A 21,527-nucleotide genomic window follows, 5' to 3' on the forward strand; every position below is an offset into this window, starting at 1 on the left:
CAAGCAAAAGCTAACAGAAGTCAAGACCACCAGACCAGCTTTGCAACAAATGCTAAAGGAACTTCTCTAGGTGGAAAAGAAAAGGCCACAACTAGAAACAATACATTAATAGGATAATACACCATGACCAAGTGGGATTTATCCCAGGGATGCAAGGAGTTTTCAATATCTGCAAATCAATCAGTGTGATAAACCAAAATAACAAATTGAAGAATAAAAACCATATGATCATCTCTGTAGATGCAGAAAAAGCTTTTGACAAAATTCAACACCCATTTATGATAAAATCTCTCCAGAAAGTGGGCACAGAGGGAACATGCCTCAACATAATAAAGGCCATAAATGACAAATCTACAGTTAATATCAATACCCAATGGTGAAAAGCTGAAAGAATTTCCTCTATGATCAGGAACAAGACAAGGATGTCCACTCTTTCCACTTTTATTCAACATAGTTTTGCAAGTCCTAGCCATGGCAATCAGAAAAGAAAAAGAAATAAAAGAAATCCAAATTGGAAAAGAAGTAAAATTGTCACTGTTTGCAGATGACATGATACTATACATAGAAAATTCTAAAGATGCTACCAGAAAACTACTAGAGCTCATCCATGAATTCAGTAAAGTTGCAGGATACAAAATTAATACACAGAAATCTGTTGCATTTCTACACACTAACAAAGAAAGATCGGAAAGAGAAATTAAAGAAACAATGCCACTTACCTTTGCATCAAAAAGAATAAAATACCTAGGAATATACCTACCTAAGGAGATAAAAGACCTGTACTCAGAAAACTATGACACTGATGAAAGAAACTGAAGATGACACAAACAGATGGAAAGATATACCAAAGCCCAGAAATAAACCCACGCACCTATGGTCAATTAATCCACAACAAAGGAGACAAGAATATACAATGGAGAAAAGACAGTCTCTTCAAAAAGTGGTGCTGGGAAAACTGGACAGCTACATGTAAAAGAATGAAATCAGAACATTCCTTAACACCATACACAAAAATAAACTCAAAATGGATTGAAGACCTAAATGTAAGACTGGATACTGTAAAACTCTCAGAGGAAAACATAGGCAGAACACTCTTTGACATAAATTGCAGCAATATCTTTTTTGATACATCTCCTAGAGTAATGGAAATAAAAACAAAAATAAACAAACGGGACCTAATTAAACTCAAAAACTTTTTCACAGCAAAGGAAACCATAAACAAAACGAAAAGACAGCTCAGAGAATGGGAGAAAATATTTGCAAACGATGCAACCGACAAGGGATTAATCTCCAAAATTTACAAACAGCTCATGTGGCTCAATATCAAAAAAACAACCCAATCAAAAAATGGGCAGAAGATCTAAATAGACATTTCTCCAAAGAAGACATACAGAGAATTCCCTGGTGGTACAGTGGTTAGGACTTGGCACTTCCACTGCTGGGGGCCTGGGTTCAATCTGTGGTCAGGAAACTAAGGTCCCACAAGCCATGCGGTACAGCCAAAAAAGAAAAAAAAAAAAAAAAAAGACATCCAGATGGCTAAGAGGCACATGAAAAGATGCTCAATATTGCTAGTTATTAGAGAAATACAAATCAAACTACAATGAGGTGTCAACCTCACACCAGTCAGAATGGCCATCATCAAAAAGTCTACAAATAATAAATGCTGTAGAGGGTGTGGAGAAACGGGAGCCCTCCTACACTGTTGGTGGGAATGTAAGTTGGTATAGCCACTATGAAGAACAGTATGGAAGTTCCTTAAAAAACTAAAAATAGAGCTATCGTATGATCCAGCAATCCCACTTTCCTGGGTATATCCAGAGAAAACCATGGTTCGAAAGGATACGTGCACCCTAATGTTCATTGCACTGTTGTTTACAATAGCCAATATATGGAAGCAACCTAAATGTCCACTGACAGATGAATGGATAAAGAAAATGTGGTACATATATACAATGGAATATTACTCACCCATTAAAAAGAATGAAATGCCATTTGCAGCAACATGGATGGACCTGGGGATTATCATACTAAGTGAAGTAGGTCAGACACAGAAAGACAAATATCATATGATATCACTTATATGTGGAATCTAAAAAAATGATACAAGTCAACTTATTTACAAAACAGAAACAGACTCACAAACTTATGTTTACCAAAGGGGAAAGGTTGGGGGGGGAGGGATAAATTGCAAGTTTGGGATTAACATATACACACTACTATATTTAAAACAGATAACCAACAAGGACCTACTGTATAGCACAGGGAACTGTACTCAATATTCTATAATAACCTAAATGGGAAAAGAATTTGAAAAATAGACACATGTATATGTGTAACTGAATCACTTTGCTGTACACCTGAAACTAACACAAAACACTGAAAATCAATTATACACCAATATAAAATAAAAATTTTTTTAAAAAAAACCTCAGCTATTGAACCTAATACAACTTGACCAAACAGAAATTGAGGTCACCCAACCACATCATATACATATTTTCAAGTATATATGGAAAAAATACCTACAGAGACCGTGTATGTACCCGGCTATAAACAAGTGTGCATAAATTTTAAAAGACTGGTTATCCCTAACCACAATGAAGTTAAAGGAGAAATCAGTTTAAAAAAAAAAACCTGTATACACACACACACATCACAAAAATCCCTACATAGTTGGAAATTAAAACACCACCTTATAAATAAGCATGGGTCAAAGAAGAAATCTCAAAGGATATTAGAAAATATGTTAAGCTGAAATAAAATGACATATATGGAATGAAGGTTAAGTGATACTTTGATGGAAATCTATAGCTCTAGATGCATTTATCAGAGGAGAGGTGCTACAAATCAATTACCTATGTTTCCACCTAAGAAACTAGAAAAAGAGGAGTAAATTAAACCCATAATTGGTAAATAGAGGGGCCATTACTACAATCCTACAAACATTAAAAAGACAATGAGAGAGTATTCTGGAGGACTTCTGCAATAATTCAACAACTTGGATGGAATGGATTAATATCCTGAAGGACAACAACGATCAACACAAGCTAAAGAAGAAAGAGAAAATCGGAATGGCTCTGTATCTACTAACAAAGCTAAATTCGTAACTAAAACCCTTCCCACAAAAAATCTCCAGGCACAGGTAATTTCAGTGATAAATTTTACCAAACATTTAAGGAGCAAATAATATCTACCCTATACAAACTCTTTCAGAAAATAAACCTCTCAATTCATAGTATGAGGACAGCATTACTGTTATCTAAAGAAGAAGTTACAGGAAAACCATAGATTAATATCCCTTATGAATATAGAAATAAAAATCCTTAAAATAATGCTCATGTTACAATTTTGTAATTAAATGATAAAACTGAACATATTAACAGAAAGAAGAAAATCCATATAATCAAGCAAATGCCCCAAAAAGCATTTAAATTCAACACACATTCACGATTAAAAAGATAAAAATCTCAGCAAACTAGACTATAAGTGAGTTCCTCAACCTAACATACACGTAAGCCCTAGAACTAACGTCGTATTTGATGGTAAACCACTCAATCCTTCTTCCTAAGACTAGGAATAAGACAAGGATTTCTGCTCCCATCAATGAAATTCAATGCTGCATCTGATGTCCTACCTAGTACAATAAGACAAGACAAAGAAATAAAAGGTGTACTGACTGAAAAGAAATGTTAACTATCTTAATTCACAGGCATTATCCTGTACATAAACATACTGACGTATCTACAAAAAAGCACTGGAACAAGAATTTATAAGTTACAATATAAAGTCACTCAACCTTATTTCTGTGTAAAAGACAAAACAAATTGGGAATTAAAAAAATATACTAATTACAACAGCTTCCAAAATATGAAATACTGGTGTTAAACTTAACACTAAAAGCTTCAAAATATTGCTAGGAAACATTAAGGGAAACCTAAATAAACAGAGGCATACAATGTTCATGAGTGACACAACTCAGTATTATTAAGATATCAATTCTCCTCAAGTTGACCTACAAATTAAACACAATCCCAATGACAATCCCAGCAGATGTTTTTGTACAAATTGAAAAGCCGATTGTAAAGTTTTTACAAAAACAAAACCAATTTAGGAAAATAAAAAAAAGATCAAGACTAACCCTATCTGAAATCAAGACTCGCTACATAGCTACAGAATCAAGCCAGTATAGTACTGTCTAAAGAAGGGATCAGCAAACTTTTACTCAAAGGGCCAGATGGCAAATATTTCAGGCCTAAAGGCCATATGGTCTCTGTTAAAACTATTCAACTCTCTTGATGTAGTATATTAGAAGCCACAGACAATATACAAATAAATGTCTATGGTTGTGTTCCAATAAAACTTTTTTACCAATCAGGTGGCTGTAGGTAACCAGTACGGTTACTGACCCTGTTCCAGATATGAACCATTTGTCAAACACGTGTATTACAAATATCTTCTCATTGCAAGAGTTTCCTTTTTCACTCTCATAATGGCATCTTTTGATAAACAGATGTTTTTAATGTTTTTAATTTTGATCCAACTGAACATCTTTTTTTTACAGTTAGTGTTTTACATGTCCTGTTCAAATGATCTCTACCTGCGTCGCAAAAATGTGTTTTCCTCTATATGTTTTATTAAATTACTGTTTCATGTTTAGACATGCAATCCATCTGTAATTGATTTTTGCATATGGTGTGATGTAAATGTCAATAAATTATTTTTCCTATGGATATCTAACAGACTAAGAGCCATTTATTTTGACCATCTTTTTCCCCACTATATTGTAGTATTATTCTTGTCACAAATCAGGCTAATTGTATTCCTGTGTTAGGCTTATTGTCCATAATAACAAACAAACAAACTACATTTATTGTCAAGTATCTATAAATTGACAATAATAAATTATTGTCAAGTATCTATAAATTCCCAGATAAGGGAATTTCCCTTATCTGGTGTGTGAGGGGCAATCATCCTGGGGAAAAGGCTGCTGAATAAAGAAAGAAAAGAGCCCTAGGTTGTCTGATAAAAGGTCTTCCAACTGGGATTGTCACTTAGGATAGTTTCTGAAAATATCCTTGTCCTTTAAGATTCTAGATGAAAGTTTATTAAATATTCTATCTAAAACAAAAACTTCTGGGCCTTCCCTGGTGGCGCAGTGGTTGAGAATGTGCCTGCTAATGCAGGGGACACGGGTTCGAGCCCTGGTCTGGGAGGATCCCACATGCCGCGGAGCAACTAGGCCCGTGAGCCACAACTACTGAGCCTGTGCATCTGAAGCCTGTGCTCCGCAACAGAAGAGGCCGTGACAGTGAGAGGCCCGCGCACCGCGATGAAGAGTGGCCCCCACTTGCCACAACTAGAGAAAGCCCTCGCACGGAAACGAAGACCCAACACAGCAAAAATTAATTAATTAATTAATAAACTCCTACCTCCAAAAAAAAAAAAAAGCCTTTAAAAAAAAAAAAAAACAAACTTCTAGGAAGAGTTTCTTCCTGTAGAGATGCTCAGTATATATGAACTCATATTCTAAGAAAAAATTCTGTCAGTCAAGTAACAATCTCATTGATATCTCAAGGGAAAGGCTAAATTCTAGTGGATTGAGGGCTTGATAACTGTGTAGAAACTTTAAGAATCAAGAAATATGTGATATGCAACTAAAATTATCTTTCCTTTCAGAGAACAGAAGGTAAAAATGGAATTGAAGACTACTTCAAATAGGTCCGTCACAGGTAATGTCAATAATAACCACTGGCAACAAATAATTGACATTATCCATTATATTCTCATAACCCTGAAAGAAACTGAAGTGCTTTCAGTTGAATCACACTCATTATGACACCAGTATTACTGTGATACCTGAACATTAACTTGCAGGGAGACAATTATCTTAAGGACTCTTTCATTTCTGCACATCTTTCTAGCAGAAGCACTAATGTGTTCTAGACTACTACTTCAAGGTGTTTTTAAAGCAAACAACTGTGGAAGGTAAACTGTCTCCCTCCAGAGCAAAAGGCAGGCTTTTTTTACTGTCCAGTGGCATGAACATAAGCTCTCTCTCCTGAGCAAGGTCAGCCAAGCTTTCTGGTCATCTCCATATTACACTGTGGGAACTGGGGCACTGGGAATTGGTCCAAATGTTGATACTCTAGCTAATATTACTGCTGTAATAAACTGTCCTTTGTTTCTGACCCAAGAGTCTCATGTCTTTTACCAGCATCTATGAAACTATGGCAGGCTAACTTGCTAGTTTATGGGAAAGTTAAAAATCTCAAATGCACTGCGATTTTGGAGAGAAAGATGGGATGCTGATAGAGACATGGCTCTCTTAAAGAAAAAATATGAGGGCCTTATGGTTCAATTTATACAATTTGAGGTAAGTCTGTGGGTACTGGTAGCAAATTCTCTGACCAAATTGTATGGCCAATCAGGCAACAAATGGTCCTCTATTTTACTGCCTGGTAATTAGGAAGACTTGGGGAGAGGGGTGCAGACTGCTTCCAGGGAAGATGGTTCATAGACAGCTGCCTGAATGGTGCTCTGGTTGTTTCTAACTCTTCCAGAAGAGAATACCTCCTCACCAACTTAATGGTGAGCCTCAGGTCCATCCCATAGTAACAACTAGCACTAGGATTTGTCTCCTCCCACTTTCAGGCACTGTAACAGAGATATATACCTACCCTGAGCATGAAGGCAGGGAAATTATTATATAGCTTCATTTCTAATATAGTCAAGTTTGATATAATCAAGTAAATTATAAATTCAGTACCTCAAGGAGCTTAAAAGCTTGAGAACCACTGATTTAGATACTTTCTAAATGTACTTCCTTCCTCTATAAACTCTGATCCTTGATATTAATTCTTAATATCTTTTTGAAGGAATTAGTATACTGAATACACGCCATTTCTACTACCTTTCTTAGTGACATTAATCTAAAAGAATTATTTCCTGTTTGTACTTCCTCTGCTTACTGTCTCAGTGAGTTTATAAGTTACAAATATTCTTTTCAACTGTTTCATTCTCATGTTTTAAGCAGTAAATGATGAATACCACCTGATATGCAAAATTCACTGTAATTTTTTAAAAACATCCTATCATCTTTTGATTGTTCAAGGCTATATTTAATTTGATCTCTATAAATCAGTGTTGTCTGGCAGTAATAAAATGCAAGGCAAATATATAATTTTAAGTATTGCAGCTCTATTTACAATAGCCCGGAGATGGAAACAACCTAAGTGCCCATCATCGGATGAATGGATAAAGAAGATGTGGCACATATATACAATGGAGTATTACTCAGCCATAAAAAGAAACGAAATTGAGCTATTTTTAATGAGGTGGATAGACCTAGAGTCTGTCATACAGAGTGAAGTAAGTCAGAAAGAAAAAGACAAATACCGTATGCTAACACATATATATGAAATTTAAGAAGAAAAAAAAATGTCATGAAGAACCTAGGGGTAAGACAGGAATAAAGACACAGACCTACTGGAGAACAGACTTGTGGATATGGGGAGGGGGAAGGGTGAGCTGTGACAGGGCGAGAGAGAGTCATGGACATATACACACTAACAAACGTAAGGTAGATAGCTAGTGGGAAGCAGCCGCATGGCACAGGGATATCGGCTCGGTGCTTTGTGACCGCCTGGAGGGGTGGGATAGGGAGGGTGGGAGGGAGGGAGACGCAAGAGGGAAGAGATATGGGAACATATGTATATGTATAACTGATTCACTTTGTTATAAAGCAGAAACTAACACACCATTGTAAAGCAATTATACCCCAATAAAGATGTTAAAAGAAAAAAAAAAAGTAAAGAGAAATGGGATATATTCATTTTAATAAATGTATTTTACTTAACCAAACATAACCAACTATCATTTCAACATGAACATTCATATAAAAGTCATTATTAATAATATATTTCACATTCTTTTTTTTCATGCTAAGTTTTCAAAATCTGGTTGTGTATTTTACACTTACAGCACATCTCAAACAAACTAGCCACATTTCAAGTGCTCAAAAGCTGTGTGGCTAGTGACTAATATTTTGGATAACACAGCTCTAGAAAAAAGCAAAAATAATTCATCTTCAACTGTATCTAAATTCTGATTTGAGCTTTACACCCCAGTGATCATATCTTATTACTTTTCTCCTTCGCTTCTGAAATTTAATATTTCTCTTTTATTCTGCTGCTACATATATTCATTTAACATTTTACTTTCCAAATGCCAAATTCTAACCCTAATTTACATTTCTTTCAGGGAATTTTATATTTTGGAAAATCTGTCATTTACAATATAAAGTTCTGACCTTTTTGTTACAGTATTTTTTTTTCTTCTAAATTAAGGACATATACTGACCTTTCCATGTACAGGTAATTTCAAATTGTCCAACGTCATGACAAATGAAATCAAGAAGATAAATCTGAAGTAAACATTGCAGAAAGGAGTACGAATTACCCATATAGTACTATCTGATGCCTAAAATGGATGTACCACTGAATATCCACAATATTGGAGCCTCCTTCATTCCCTTCCCCAATGACATGCCAACTGGTATCCTCTTAGGTACACCAAGAAACTATTTTTGAACAAGCTACATTTGACCAGACAGACCTTGACTTTCATACAATACACTGACCTACCAAATCTGTCTTTATTTTTTATTTTTATTTTTTTAATTATTATTATTTTTTTGGCCACACCGCACAGCACGTGGGATCTTAGTTCCCCGACCAGGGATCGAACCTGCACCCCCTTCACTGGACCTCCAGGGAAGTCCCCAGATCTGTCTTCAGAAAGAAGATGGAGTTAGTACTTAATTGTTGTTCCAGTTATTACCATTCCACTTATTCCCAAACATCAATGTTTATGCATTTTTACTTCACTGAATCTTTGCCTTATATTCATAAAAAATGACTAATGATAGAAAAAGTGCTTACCATTATAAAAAGAAACTTTGGCCTCAAATTTAACTCAGTTGAGATACTGGTTCAAGACAGAAAGATACTAACTCACCTCCTCCCAAGAAGGAGGGGCAAGCATCTAGTTCAACACACATCTGAAATATACTTCAGGGAGAGGAAGTAAGTGCCATCGTTTGCACTCTTCCTCTGCCTCACTTCAGAGCACCAGTAATCTCCCAGAGGGAACCTTGTACACACATCTGGTGCTCTGATTTTTGTGGTTTCTGCCCAGGGGATGCTCACTGATTGCCTGGTTCTGGTAGCCAGTAAGGCTCGCATTCCTGGTGCCATGGGACTATAGCAATTAGAGACAGTTCCTGGCTGACTACCACTACAGGGCTCAACGGAGATGGCAGACCGAAACACACCCCCAGTCTTTCTGTGAAAAAACCCTCTCTGCTTGTCCTAAAGCTTCAGAGTAGTGGTAGGTTTCTGGTGTGACACACACCTAGAGGCTTACTGAGGTGCTGCTGCTCTGTGTGGACAGAGGCCAGTGACTGCCATCTTCGCACATTCCCTCTGCCTTACTCTAAGTCACTGGTATCTCCAGGAAAGGAGCTTGCATACTCATCTGGTGCCTCAATTTTTGCGACTGTCACCCAGGGTATACCTCTAGACCACCTGGCTCTGGTGGACAGTGGGGCTGACTTACGTTTGTGATCCCACAGGACTGTACACATTTGTGTACTTCAAACCCTGATGCCTGAGGGTCTGGCTTCCAACCAGCCTGAATTCAGGTGCTGACCGAGATCGTCCGTTTTGGGACACTAACAGGTCTTGGCACACCCTCAATTACTGGGAGCCAAAAAAAAAAAAAAGCTGCTCAGACAATCACAAAGTCTGAGAGGCAACTAAGAACTAGGGGCAGAGTTGAACAATAAGGTTCATCTCCTATATAAGACCACGTCTTTAACTGGGAGAGATGGCTATTTTATTTAACGGATAGAAACCAACACAGCAAGTCAAGGAAAATGAAGAAACAGAAGAATATCTTTCAAAGGAAGCAGTAAGATAAAACCTCAGAAAGAGACCTTAATGAAACAGAGATAAGTGATTTAACTGATAAAGAGTTCAAAATAATGGTCATAAAGATGCCCACTGAGCTTGGGAGAAGAATGAACAAAGTGAGAACTTCAACAAAGCTTAGAAAAATAGAAGAGAGTATATATTTATATAAGTATATAAGTAGTAGTATCAACTTCTTCCTCTAAGGAGCTAGAGGCCTCAGGGAATAAGATGTTTACACCGCTCCACCAGGGTCAGCCAGATCTGGTTTGGCACTGCCTGTGACTAAGGTTATTGCTAAATTCTAGGATTTAGTCAGCAGATGGGGCTTTTGTACCCTAATTTGTAAATAATAAATGTTTTATTTTGGTCCCCTTCTGTTACTCCTTGGTTTTAATTTTTAGTATGCTTAAACATAGCAAATAAAGAGAGGTATCATTAACTAGATGCCTCTCAATGACCAACATTAAACTACTTGATCAGTACTACTTAGTAGTGCTATACTAAAATGAAATGAAATTCTTGGAGGAGCTAAGCTTAAACAATAACATTTTACGACATCTAAGATCAGGTGTCTTCTCTATAAAAGTTAGGCAGGAAACAGTACCTAAAAGTTATAGCTCCTAAGACTATAACTTTAGGAAGAAAGGCCAGATTCTTCAAGAATAAATAATCTACAGTTAGTCAGATTGAAGAGTCTTTCATCAGTCACACTTAAGAATGATTTTCTAAAATCTAACCCAAGGAAGTAAGAGTAATTGTGTAATGGCTCTTCACTCACCATTAATGGAGTTATCTATGGGATTATGTCAGAACTAAACAATATCTAAGAAGCAAAACGCCTAAAAAAATCTAACGACTTTGATCATCTGGGCTTTGGATCAATGCCCAGATTGCATAAAATAATATGACCAAGAACTTTGTTTACTCTTCAGTTAGAGGAGTGATTGACAAAGAAGGGAAATATAAAAGTGTATGCAAATTTCTTGAGATCCAAGATGCACCTGAAACAATTTCTATTTCTATGACTCTCACCAAGAGATCAGTCTAAAAATGTTTTTAAGCAGTTATCAGAATCAGAACCTTTGGTGGGTGTTAGGTATACTGTGGTAAGCAAAATGTCATCTCTGTGCTTTTTAGAAATTATTGGAGTTAGTTAGTTATAGGAGAGCAAAGCAGATGCAGAAATTAATCAGAAGAGTAAGTAATTTTGGTACAAGCTTGAATGATACCTCTTTCTACCCACTGGTCTTATGCCATTCCACCTCATTTGTCTACATAGGTATAATCAAAAAAATGCTCATTTTTATAACACCTTTGAGTATTGTAATACCCAGCCATTAGTTAAAAAAATGTTAAGTATCCAAAAAAAGTTAGGAAAGGACAGTGAGAGGAAAGTCAGATATTAAGTTGTTATATATTACAGGCACAACTACACATAGAAAAACTGCACAGAAAAAAAGCCCACTGAAAGATATCAATATGCAATAGTGCCAAACATACAACATTGTTTAATTAGGGATGACAATATAAAATGATGGCTACTTTAGGGAGTGAAGAAATTTACGTCACAGCCAGTAACTGACAATCAACCTGTCTTTACAAAATAGTATTTAGTCAATCAATTATCATCTCATCTGAATAACTTTTATTTATTCACAAATTTTTAGAAATATCATTATCAAGAACTTACCACATGAGTAGTTTTTAATGTACTGCCATCAAATCTGCATAAACTGGAGCTCTCTTCAAAGAAAATATCACATTCTTCTAACTCTTGAGCATTACAAGGAGGTTTACCTTTATCTGGATTTGGATTCTTAGACCATAAAAGAAAATAAATAACAACAAGAGAATGAATTTCTTCATACTCAACAATGTTAAGATTACAGCAATAATTAAATATTAAATTTCAGACTCATGACCAATAAAAACTTAAAAACAGACACAAAAAAGAGAATGATGGAATCAGCAGAGAAAGATATGAAAACAGCTATTATAAACTTGTTCTATATACTCAGAGATGTAAAGAAAAACAAACACATTGAGAAATATGGAAGATATAAAAAAGAACTAAACTGAAATTCTAGATATGAAAATACAATATCTGAAATGGAAAACACAATATTAGATGGGATTGACAGCCGATTAGACATTGCAGAAGAAAAGACAACCAGTGAGTTGGAGTCTATCTAAAATGTAACAGTCTATCTAAAATAGTAATAGAGTCTATCTAAAAATGAAGCAGAGAAGACAAAAATAAAACACACACAAAAGATGAGAACCCTAGTGACCTGTGGAACAATATCAAATGGTCTAACATATGAGTATTTGGAAGAATGCAAGAAGAATGGAAAAAATTTTTAAGAAATGATGGCAATTTTTTTCAAATTTGATGAAAACTATAATCCTACAGATTAAAGAAGGTCAAAGAACCCCAAGCATAACAAACATTAAGAAAAAAAAAAACACAGAGCAAGTCACATTACAATGAAATTGCTAAAAATGAGAAAAATGAAATTATTCTCCAAGTAATAAAGAGAAAATCTTAAAAGTGGTTACAGGAGGGAAAAATCACATTACTGACAGAGGAACAAAATTACAAATGACAGCTGACTTCTCATCAGAAACTACACAAGCCAGAAAACAATGGAGTATATTTGAAAACCGTCAGCACTGACTTACACCCTTAACAAAAATAGCTTTAAAAGAAGGAACTCAAGTATTTTTGCAGACAAGGAAGACATGTATTTCTGCAGACAAACAAAAGCTGAAAGAATTTATCCAGCAGAACTACATTGCAAGAAATGACAAAAGAAGTTCTTCAGCCAGGAAAAAAATGACACCAGATGGCAATCTGAATCAACACAAAGGAATGTAAAAAAGAGGAAATGACAAATATTTGGATCAATATAAGGCTTTTTCACCCTGCATTTTTAATCTCTTTAAAAGAAAACTGACCGACTAAAGTTAAAATAGTAACATATCATGAAGTTTATAACATAGAAATAAAATGACAAAAATAATACAAAGGATGGAATGGAAATATACTGTAAAGTTTTTAAGTTATGAGTTAAGTGATATATTTTGAGGATAGATGGTGATAAGATGAAGATGTTATACTATAAACTCTAGAACAACCACTAAACACACACACAAATATCCACCCAAACAAAAACACAGAGGTATCATGAAAAATATGCCCAAAGTAGAGATAAATGGAATCATTAAAGTAATTTTAATATGTTCACTGTTTGAATGCAAAAATCACTGTTTGGTCTTATATCCCTCAAAGAGTAAAAAAGGATCACTTAAAAGATAAGTTATACATTCACATGCATATAACAGAAATACAATTCTATAACAACTGATAAAATGTCCACACAACTAGTTTGCCAAAATGCAGTCATGTTACTGAGAACCTAATGTGAAAGGACCAGAGAGTCTGTGAAACTAAATGTCTAGAAGTTACAGACATTATCAAATCTGTCCATTTTCCAGCTGGGACATGGAGCCAGCTAGCTGTGGTTGTCTTCTCCTTTCTAAGTATCAATGGAAACAATTCTGGTTGCAGTGGCTGGCTGAGAAGGTAATTCCAGCAATTAGCTGGGGCCATTTTGTCACAGTATCTCAAGAAGATACACACATCCAGCAGAAAAGAAAGCCCCCAGGTAGCTGTGGCTGTCTTCTCCTTTCTAAGTACCAATGAAACAATTCTGGTTGCAGTGGCTGGCTGAGAAGGTAATTCCAGCAATTAGCTGGGGCCATTTTGTCACAGTGTCTCAAGAAGATATATACATCCAGCAGAAAAGAAAGCACCCTCCCCACTCCTCCCTCCCTTCTCCTTTCAATTACCCATATGTTAGAGATGGGAGGGCAAAAATTAAAAGCTAAGGACTATCAAAGCAGCCAGTATTTAACAGGACAAGATTATAGAGAAAAGGGAATAGCAAGGAGAACCCAAGACTATGCTGCTTTCCTAGAGTTATCTGTTATTTCAAGCTGAGCTGAAAAAGACAAGTGGAAAGCAGAGGATAAGGGGCTAAAAAGCTGAGTTCTGATAATTATCAAAGTGCTTGGGAGACAAAAATTAGAGATCAGGGCCCACACAGGAGGAGAAACCCTGGTAAACATTCCAGACTTTCAGTTGAGATTCATGAAAAGTTCCACCCTAGGACTAAGAACAAACAAAGAATAAACCAGCCATGCAAAAAACTGAAATCCAGCATCAAATCAAATCAATCAGTAACAGGATTAAGAAAACAGGCAGAAAATGTTGGGGATGCAGCTAATGTAGTATTTAGACGGAAGTGTAGAGCATTACATGCTTTCATTAGAAAAGGAGAAAGGTCAAAAATCAATCATCTAAGCTTTCACCTTCAAAAAAGAGCAAAATAAATCTAAAGCAAGCAAAAGAGAGAAATAAATGTAATAACAGTCTGGATGAAATTGGAAACTGAAAAAAAAAAGGAAAAATAAAGTCAATAGAAATAGATGCCCCAAATAATCCTATAACTATTAAAGAAATTAAATTCATGGTTTAAAACCTTCAAAAAAGAAAACTCCAGTCCAGATAGTTTCACTGGCAACATCTATTAAACATTAAAGAACATATAATGCCAAGTCTACACAATCTCTTCCAGAAATAGAAGATAGCAACACTTCGCTACTCATTTTATGAACTCAGCATTACCCAGATACCAAAAGTAGATAAAGACAGTAAAAAGTCAAAACAAAACAAAAACCATAGGCCCCAATATTCCTCACAAACATAAATGTAAAACTCTTCAATAACATATTAGTAAACCAAACCAGTGATATGTAAAAAAGAATAATAATACATCATGACCATCATGATAAATACTCTTAGCATACTAGGAATAGAAGAAATTTCCTCAAAGTGATAAAAAGAATCCATCATACTTAATAGTGAAAATTCAGTCTTCTCCCCAAGATCATGAATAAGGCAAGAATATCTGCTTTCACTATTCACCATTCCTATTTTACGGTGCATTAGAGGTTCTAATCAATGCAGTAAGGCAAGAAAAAGTATAAAGATTTGAAAAACACAAAACTGCCTTCAGTTAGAGATGACAAGATTCTGTTTTTTATTTTAAAAGTAACAACCACACTAGTGTTTAGGCATAAATAACTTACTCATATATATGAATATTCATTTGAAATCTTCAAGTTTAAAAGACAGTTAGTAGCAATTATCTACAATCTCAAAACAAACCCCCACTACTGTCACTATAATTATATCCCCAGAGCCCTATCACAATAAATACTTGCTGAATATTGAATGAACACAGAGCAATGCAGTCTGCATGGCTTGTAACAAGAGGGCTATGAAATCAAAGTTCTAGAGTCATACATATGAATTCCAGGGATTCTTGAAATTTTCCATTATGCTAGAAAATGTGAAACTTGGTTTCTCCATTTTGGTCATGTTTTTTTTTGTCAGAGACATTGACCTTCAATATTCTAATCTTTCCTTTCTACCTTAGGATGCAACTAACCTACAGTACAAATACTTCTTTATATAATCTTCCTCATTGCTATAATTCCAGATGGCAATAAATCAGACATTTTAAATTTGCTGATATGTTTTGGTAAAGGAACATAACTGAAGTTCTGGTGTATTGCTGAATTTGTTCAAATTCTTAACATTATCTTAAATGTTATCGGAGTAGGAACATACTCAACAAAAATCTCACAGCTGTATGTTTTATATGTATATACACACACATACACACAAACACCCCTTGTGATATTCTAAGAGCACCCAGAAAATTTCAATGACTACACGTAGATTATTAGCAAGGTAGGGGGTAAAATCATAATTTTTGTCCCTGTCAGCTTTGGTCAGTCAATTCTTCTAAAAGAGAATATAGATATACACAGAGATAGAGTTGACACTTGAACAACATGGGTCTGAACTGGAAAGGTCCACTTAAAATACATACTACAGAAATATATAATACCCAACTGGTTGAATCTGAGGATGTGAGCAGGAGATACAGAGGACCGACTGTAAAGTTATACTTGGATTTTTGAGTGCACAAGGGTTGGTCCCCTAACCACTGCATTGTTCAAGTGTCAACTATATATCTCTTTTTTTCTCTCTGTACATATATTGAGAGAGCGAAAGATACATATATACATACAACCATACATGCACACCCACCCTATATGTACAACATGCCCACACACATATATATATTCACACAGTATAAGGAATATATATTAGAATTTTAAGCCATAGTCAAACACTAGTCAGTGATACCTAATCTGTCTCTTACATTAGGAAAAGCAAAATAATGTTTGAAAAACATGGTGTAATCCTCACATAACATACTTCTGGATCCTTGGGAAGTCACACTGCTATTGCAATTGCTTACCAGTTCATCAGAGGTCAAATGCATCAAACGTTCAGCTATTGCAGCACACTGGGCTGAGTCTCTAATAAATTCCCCCTGTTTATCACCGACCACTAGCTCTGGCCATGTCAGTCCTTCATTCTTCTTAATCAAGGAAATCTCCAAGCTAGAAGTTTAAGATGAGAAAAGTAATGTTACATTAAGCAACTATACAAATTATACAACCAATACCAAACAGAAGAATCTTCCACAGAAATTACCCCTCTGATGTCCAGAGGATGTTTTACCAAAAATCATGTTCATTTTCATTCTGCATATGATGGAAAACCTATCATCCAAGGGTAAACAATATAGATCTAATAGACAAGAAGGCACCACTGGAGTGATTGGAAAGAGTAACACCACTCAGAAAGTACTGCTGCAGTTCAGGTGTGCTGTGTGTTACCAATCTTCAGTAATAGAAAAATGCAAGCAGCATGAATCTATGAGCTACTTCACTGGGGAATGGTCGGGGGGGCACATAAAGTTAACTGGAAAGGGCCTATAATTAAAGGTACCTCTTTGTGTGTGGAGCCAACAATTACCTTCATTATCACAAACTAGTAGCCATAATATATTATTAACCTAAATATCAGGAAGGTTAGTTAAATCAATAAAAAAGGACCCATCGGGGAACACTAAGATTAAGGACTGATGCAGCAGAAAAGGGAGAGAGAGCTGAGTCAGGGCAGACTGTGGACATGGGATAGGGAGTTGCCCATGTGCCTCTTGAATAGGAAAGGAAATCCAGGTAAGCTGGCTGTTGCTATAATACAGAGAAAAGTGATGTCGGTGGTAGCTGTTTCACAGCAAAGCAACCTTTTCCATGTGCCATCTCTGGTAAACATGGGCCATACTAACCCATGCCCTGGAACACAATTGCAAGGAAACAATTGCAAGAACACGATAGTAACTATTATCGTAATTATCAAATAGAACATGCAAACTTATCAGATATTCTTTTTCAAGGCTATTATCACTACCTCATGAATTAATTACAGTACTTTAAAATTTTCTAAAACTTCTTGTATTTTAAGAGACTATACAAAATAATATCTTTCTTATGTAATGAGTTCCTATCATTAGCATTAAAAACTACCACCATGGTCAATAATGCCCAGATTTAGTTACATTTTCTAAGGAGAAAGCTAATCTTGAATGATGATGATGATGGTGATAATGATGATAATAAAAATAATGACAGCAGCTTATACTTACCTAATGCTTACCGTAAGCTAGGTGCTATCTTAAGTACTTTACATGTTTTAACTCATTTACTGCTCACCACAAACAAATAAAGTAAGCACTATTATCATCTCCATTTTACAAGTAAGAAAAGAAAGCACTGAGAGGTTAAGTAACTTGCCAAGGTCACAAGCTAGTAAAGCAGTCTGGCTCCAAGTCCATGTTCTTCACTACTGCACTATTCTGCCTCTCTGAAAAAATATATGTAAATAACTATTAAAGAACTTGTACCTAGTGACCAGAATGCATAAATACTGTTCTTAGTCAGTTGCTAGCTAAAGAAGTTAGAATTCGTACAGTTTTAGTTATAAAGAATTTATGAACCATCATTAAATTGGCATATCTAGTCAATGTTACTCTTTTAGCACAAATGCATTTCTACATTTTAAAACTAGAATCACATCCTATCATCCAAGCAAAAAGGAACACACAGCCCCATACATAATAAACTACAGATTAGTTAACAAATCCTTCCAAAACTACAAGGAACATTAACTACTGAAAATGAGACGAATAATATAATCAAGTACAAAAAGATCATGTGTTTTTAAACCAATGATACCACCAACACAGCACTGTAATTATCTTTTGTAACATAAAATAGTAATCAAGCACCTCAAATTTAATGAAAAAAGAATACTGGTCTATATTCATGTGTTAAATGCTGAAACTATTTGCATAAGGTCCAGCTCTTCTCCTAAACCTTGGCTGGGTTACTGCTTGATGACTTATATTTAGCAGTATGTTCCAGCTGGTTTGCCAATTTAAAAATGCTATCCTCATCTCTCACACACACTAGTAAGATATGTTTAAATAGAATATATGGAAATATAAAATATTTTTGAAAGAACCTTTCAGATATTGAGTTTTTAAGATAATACATTAAAAAGTATAACGAAGTCACCAAATCTCTCCATTAATAAAATGATTTCAGGGTATCTGCTTAATTTAAAAACAATTTTGAACTAGATATATATTTCTTAGACTAGCAGAATTCAGAGTCACATCAAGACTCACATGGATGGGTAAAATACCACTAACCAAGAATTATATTTAATAAAAATATTTAATTTTAACCCACTTCTGACAAAATTTGACCATTTTAAAAATTAAGTGCCTAACACCATTCATTAACCATCACTGAATTCAATAATTACTAAGACTTGATCTAAAATGAAAGAGACTAATTTTATTAATCCAAATGATTAGGGAATGAAGTATCTGGAACAATAGATTTACAAAGAGGAACGGTAGTTGGGACAGAGGATTATAGTCTTACAAGACACAACCTTTGTTTACCTTTTATTTACATATTCTTTTTACTGAGGTGTAATTTATAGATGCAATTCATGGATTTTAAGTGTAGAATTCATTGTTTGACAAATGCATACGCCCGTATAACCCAATAAAGATAGTGAAACATCCAGGAAGTTCCCTTGTGCATTTTTCCAGTCAATCCTCCTGCACCCTAGAGGTAACCACGGTTCTAATTTGTATCACCATAGATTAGTTCTGCCAGTTCTAGAACTTCACTTATGTGGAATTGCACAGGGCATACTTTTTGTCTCTGGCTTCTTTCAGTCCACGTAACGTTTTTGAGGTTCATATTGCAGAGTAGCATTCCACTAATTAGCAAATTAAAGTTAATAGAAAAAAATTATTTCTATTAAAAAGTTTAAAAAGCACAAATTTAAATAAATGACCACTTTCACCTATTTATTATTATTATTGTTTCTGTTATTATTATTATTGTATCCAGAGCTGGTAATGAAAAGCACGCAGTATAATGTAAACAATAACTATAATAGTATTTTTAATCTTAACTACAGTAATTTCATTTTTAATCTATCTTAAGAAAAATAATCAGCAATACTGATGGACCTATTGTAGTATTCCCCTATGATGTAACCACTGCAAAAAGTATAAAAAGAAAACAAGGAAAAAGTGAAATAATAAAAAATAAAATTTTAAATATAAATAAAACTATAAAAATACCTATTATTCTCTTTAATTATCCATGTACTGCTTTCATGATCAATAGATGAATAGAGATTTCCTTCCAAAAACCTCTGACCCTTCAGCACAACGTTGACATGATCAGGCAAAAACTGTATTTGAATGTCTTCCTTAGTACAGTCTTCTGGAAGCGATATTGTTACTGTCAAATCATCTTCAGTCTGTTGCCAGTAATACAGAGGTTCTTTTAGGAAAAGAAAAATGCATTATGTAATTAAAAAGCTGAGACTAGGTCATACAAAAGAAAACCTATCTTAGCATATTTTCTAGTGATCGTCTCACAAAAAAATAATTATGAACAAACACACAGAGATGTCCATGGGGAATTTTCACTTAAAGAGTTGTAGCAATTTACTTGACATTTTCCTGTTCCAGGATTACCTCATGCTCCAAGAGATACACATTCATAAAGTACAAATCATAGCAACTCTTTCATCCCCATTCCTTCTCTCCCTGCCTCTCAGTATCCCTACTTCCCTACTTCTCCCTCTTCCTCTTATACACGCACATGCACACACACACACAGTGGATTCCGATTTCAGAAGAATACCAAATATGTCATAAACTCCTGTCTGAAACTTTCACCACAGCCTTGATTTGCCAATGCTGGAGCAATATAGTAACTCTGTGATACAGGAGACTACTGTTATTTGGTGGGATACATGTCCACACAAAAATAAAAGATATTTTCCTTATAAAGGTATTGGCTATTCTACCTCATTCACAACATGAAAGCAATTTCATAGCAAATTCAAGGGCTGTCAGTATATTTTGTCTAAGTTCCCAATAAAAGAATCCTGCCTTCATCACCTTCTCTTAACTCCTCAGCTTGTCTCCTAAAAAGCTATCTACTAAAGAGACACTTTGAGACCCATCATACTATCACCACGGAAGTAGGAAAATAGGGCTTAAATGCAAAATGAATAAATATTTGCTTAATGGCATCCATAAACATTAATCTGTCTATCCACTCATCAGAAAGGAATATAACAGGGCTGTTAGGAACTAGTGCTCCAGAGTTGGCTAGTCCACGGTCTGAATCCTGGTTCAACCATTTAATAATTCTGATACACAACTATACCTCTAATCCTCATTTTTCTAATCTGTAAAACAGTGTAACAGAATATTACACACCTCTTAGGACTGACTGGTGACATTTAAATGAGTTAATGCATGTAAAACATTTAATATCAATTCTGTTAGCTAAATATAAACTCTCACTAAATGTGGGTTATTACTCTTTTTATTTTTGTGTGGTTTTATGTTAAAACTTGGGGGGGTACTTGATATGCTGAAAGATATAGCATAAGCATGGTGTGTCTCCTGGAAGGGTCGCTTTTATCTGAAATTAAAATTTTTCTTTTAACAAATATGATAATATAGAAATAAATATAAAACATGCAGGCTTCCCTGGTGGTGCAGCAGTTAAGAATCTGCCTGCCAATGCAGGGGACACAAGTTTGAGCCCTGGTCTGGGAGGATACCCCATGCTGCGGAGCAACTGGGCCCAGGCACCGCAACTGCTGAGCCTGCACTCTGGAGGCCTGCGAGCCACAACGGCTGAAGCTCACGCGCCTGGAGCCCGTGCTCTGCATCAGGAGAAGGCACCGCAATGAGAAGCCCGCACACCGCAAAGACAAGAGGCCCCTGCTCGCCACTAGAGAAAAGCCCACACGCAGCAACAGAAGACCCAAAGCAGCCAAAAATAAAATAAATTAAAAAAAAATGCATGGGGGGCTTCCCTGGTGGCGCAGTGGTTGAGAGTCCGCCTGCCAATGCAGGGGACACAGGTTCATGCCCCGGTCCGGGAAGATCCCACATGCCGCGGAGCAGCTGGGCCCGTGAGCCATGGCCGCTGAGCCTGTGCGTCCGGAGC

At 35.6% G+C, this 21,527-nt stretch overlaps 1 protein-coding gene across 2 annotated transcripts in view; it reads right to left on the reverse strand.

The window, feature by feature from the left end:
* NUDCD1 (NudC domain containing 1) overlaps positions 1-21,527 on the reverse strand; it is an 87,680-nt gene that overhangs the window by 28,047 nt on the left and 38,106 nt on the right. The window contains exons 6-8 of one of the 2 annotated variants that reach the window (XM_060128136.1): positions 19,631-19,835; positions 16,373-16,517; positions 11,665-11,790 (exon numbers count right to left, since the gene is read on the reverse strand). In XM_060128136.1, the coding sequence (XP_059984119.1) occupies positions 11,665-11,790; positions 16,373-16,517; positions 19,631-19,835 (476 nt within the window). The remainder of the gene's footprint in view (positions 1-11,664; positions 11,791-16,372; positions 16,518-19,630; positions 19,836-21,527) is intronic. The other variant, XM_060128137.1, reaches the window with a different exon arrangement.

Source organism: Lagenorhynchus albirostris, chromosome 17 (assembly GCF_949774975.1).
Source record: "Lagenorhynchus albirostris chromosome 17, mLagAlb1.1, whole genome shotgun sequence".
Taxonomy (NCBI): Eukaryota; Metazoa; Chordata; class Mammalia; order Artiodactyla; family Delphinidae; genus Lagenorhynchus; species Lagenorhynchus albirostris.